Raw genomic sequence first — 3,210 nt, 5'->3', positions numbered from 1 at the left:
TAGATGTTGGAGCTTGGCCTGTTTTCCAGTGTAGTCCTGTTTCTCTGACTGTGACTAACTGGATGTGCTCTCTTCATCCTCTAACATGGGAGCTGGCTCGGAGCTCGTCTGCCTTACAAAATCTGTTCTTTCTTTGCAACAATAATGTAACAAACTTCACTCCGTATTGTTCCTCCGAAAGTCCAGAAAAACCATTCAACCGGACGGAATGGCATTTTTCACTGCCACATCGTAAAAAAGTAAAGATAGATCACTTAAGAGCACATCAAACATGTCAAGGCTCAAGACGAGCAAATATTGTTTGCCAAGGTGACAGCTGGAAAAGAAGGAGCACCCGCAGCTGGAGATACTGAGGTTATTGTGTAAAAGGAATGATGGAGCTGTTTGCAGAGGGAGAAGGAATGAAATGACTCAATGCTGTGCTGCAATGATTGGTGTTTTTTGTCAGGACTTGTGGGGCTCATATAACAAAAGTGTCATCTGTAAACGATTCGTATCGCACCGCTGTCATCTTCAGCAGCTGCCTGCTGCATCGTCTCTCCTCTCTTCCACTCTCCTTCCAACAGAGACGCGGTTTTATGAACGACTCACATCTGTTTTTTTAAAGCTGGTTTCCTTTGCTGCAAATCAATACTTGCATCCTTTATTCGTCTTGCTCTATTGATTACATATGACGCCCTGTCATCTGCCTCATTCATAAATAATCACACCCAAGGTTAAGGCTTTATGCACTACACATCTCCCAGGACCTTTAGTGACACCTCTTCTTTATTCCCTGACCTGCAGGGGCCTCGTCGGGCAGCACGGACCTCCTTCCGGCCCCCGGCGGCGCCACCAACTGGACGGCCTCCCTGGTGTCTGACAGCGGGCGTGACAGCGACCTGATCTTCAGGTTTGATGGGCGTCAGGCGGCCAAAATCCCCGACTGGGTGGTTCCCCAGAATCTGACCGACCAGTTCACCATCGCCACATGGATGAAGCACGGCCCCAGCCCCGGGCTCCGAGCCGAGAAGGAGACGCTGCTCTGTAACTCGGACAAAACCGGTGAGTCATTTGTCATTCCTGAAGTCTCTTGCTGCTAAACCCCCCTGCCATCCCCCTGGGCAGACCACAATGAAAAATGATTTGATTGTACCCATCTAGCTTACTCGTCTGTGACACAGATCTGCACAGGGATCCAGAGTCAGGGGCCATTTTCATGAGACATTCATCAAACCTCAGCCTACTTGGCTTTGGTTTAAGTTTCGGTGAGGATTTTCTTTTGTCGACTTTCATCAGCCAGAGTTTATCTCTTTACCTTTCAAAATAAAAGCTGATCAATTAGCAATTTATTGCAAAGTTTTAGCCTGTTTCTGAATAAAAAGTCAGCTCTGGATTCAGTTAAATCTCCCATCACTGACAAAGCACACTTTTTTCCCATCCTTTAAGTATTTTTTCTGTTAAAGGTATACTATGCAACCGGTGTTGATTTTCCAGCGAGGCTCCCCCCAGAGGGCGCAAGTAAAAGTGCACTGTCGTAAATATGCACAGCTGTTCTCCTGGTTTCTCCATCAAGCCAGGCGCGGTTGTTTTGAGCTTAGCAGACAGTATGAACATGCACACAGAGAGAGAGAAACCATTCCAATGTTGCTTACAATCACATCAGCAGAAACGCGAGGTCCGCGTCAGCCTTGCAGCCTTCTTTTTCTTTTAGCTCTCGCCATTCGGAAAAAGCTTGCCCGATGTTCACCCGTGTACGACTTCTCTCTCTGTCCGTAGCCCTTTTCCTCTTTCTTGCCTGCTCCAACATGGGCTTTCACTGTTTCCTCGCTTGTTCTGCCATGATAACTGCACAAATATCGCCACTGTGCTAGCAACCAGCATGCCTTTCACTGGGGGCGTGTAGCAGTTCTCGCCGTAAAGCAAGACCGACTCTCGCAAGACTTCTGAGCCTGTGGGTGCGGGCCGAGGGCTCCTGCAATTGCAAGTGCGGTATTTCCCCTCTAGACCACCAGGGCGGCCGAGAATACCTTTGTTCAACCTGAAATGACTCATTTAATCATCCAAAACGTTATGGAACACATTCATTAACTAAAAATGTTGCATAGTGTGCCTTTAAACCAGATGGGAGTTTAGAGAATAGGAGCTGGACACAATCACATTCCTATTGGGCTCTAACAACTCAGCCACTCACCATGAACCTGCAAGTCTCCTGTCAATAAATGGCTCCTTTATAATCGCTTGTAGCAAAAGGATGAAAAGAATCAACACAAAAAAAACTTTTTGCATTTTCCTGTGCATCAACTGACACCTCCGGCTCTCCTTACATTTATCTGTCCATTAGGGCTTCATAGGGTGAAGGAGAGCGGATACAGAATGACCGAGTGGTTTTCTTTCACTGCTTTTCTACCGCCATCCAGTATGGAGTGGATTTTGTTCCATTATTTTTGCAAACAAAGATCATGTTTTGTAAATTCAAATTCGATGAAAATTTTATCCAGAAATAAAACTCTGATAAAAAAAAAAATATTCAAAAAGTTTTGAGGGTAAATTTGCTGTTTTGTCAGTTTTTTGGGGGGGGTTTCCATTTATTTTTCCTATTTTAACTTTATGCAGTTTACATTTATTTTTTCAAGCATTGTATTGGATTTATTGGATTATTATTTCCAGATTGATTTTTAAAATTTGCATTTAAAACATTTTTTTTTTATTATTCTCTTGGGGCTGGGCTTTCCTCTGGTGTGGAAACATTTACTTTCATTGGTCTGCTGCAAATAGAAAGAATATCTTTATAGGTTAGATTAAAGTTTAGATTAAAGTGAAGAGATTCTGATCTGTAGAAATGAATTTGAAAAGAATGCAAAATCTAAAACTAAATCTGAAATTCCCAAAATTTGAAAACAGTGAAAATCCCAAAAACAAATTAAAAAAACATAAATTAAAAAAAATAACAAAGAAAGAAATTTAAAAAATAACATTTGAAAGAAATTTATTTGAAAACATAAAAGTGTCATAAATCATAGGTAAAAAAAAATTGAAATTCTGAGAAGTAAAAATAAAGAAATTTATTTCTGCATACTGTAGCGTTTTTTTTTTTTTTTTTTTTTTTCCCCAAATTTGAATATATAAAATGTATCCTTTGTGTGGAATAATAATGGAATAAATTTTACTCCATAATCCAGGATCCTCAATTAAAAAATATTTTGCTGTTCTTCCTTTCACCAGTTTTTT

At 41.4% G+C, this 3,210-nt stretch overlaps 1 protein-coding gene across 1 annotated transcript in view; it reads left to right on the top strand.

Annotated features, from left to right (window-relative positions):
* LOC107096381 (calcium-dependent secretion activator 1-like) overlaps positions 1 to 1,202 on the top strand; it is a gene marked incomplete at its 5' end in the record, with an annotated part of 113,289 nt that extends 112,087 nt beyond the window's left edge. Inside the window, 2 exons of the mRNA XM_015393001.1 lie at positions 787 to 1,044; positions 1,144 to 1,202. Coding sequence (XP_015248487.1) covers positions 787 to 1,044; positions 1,144 to 1,202 — 317 coding nt within the window. The remainder of the gene's footprint in view (positions 1 to 786; positions 1,045 to 1,143) is intronic.
* Between the last annotated feature and the right edge of the window lie 2,008 nt (positions 1,203 to 3,210).

Source organism: Cyprinodon variegatus, unplaced genomic scaffold (assembly GCF_000732505.1).
Source record: "Cyprinodon variegatus isolate N-32 unplaced genomic scaffold, C_variegatus-1.0 Scaffold619, whole genome shotgun sequence".
Taxonomy (NCBI): domain Eukaryota; kingdom Metazoa; phylum Chordata; class Actinopteri; order Cyprinodontiformes; family Cyprinodontidae; genus Cyprinodon; species Cyprinodon variegatus.
The sequence above is the reverse complement of the archived record's forward strand: the minus strand, read 5'-3'. Positions and strand labels throughout refer to the sequence as shown.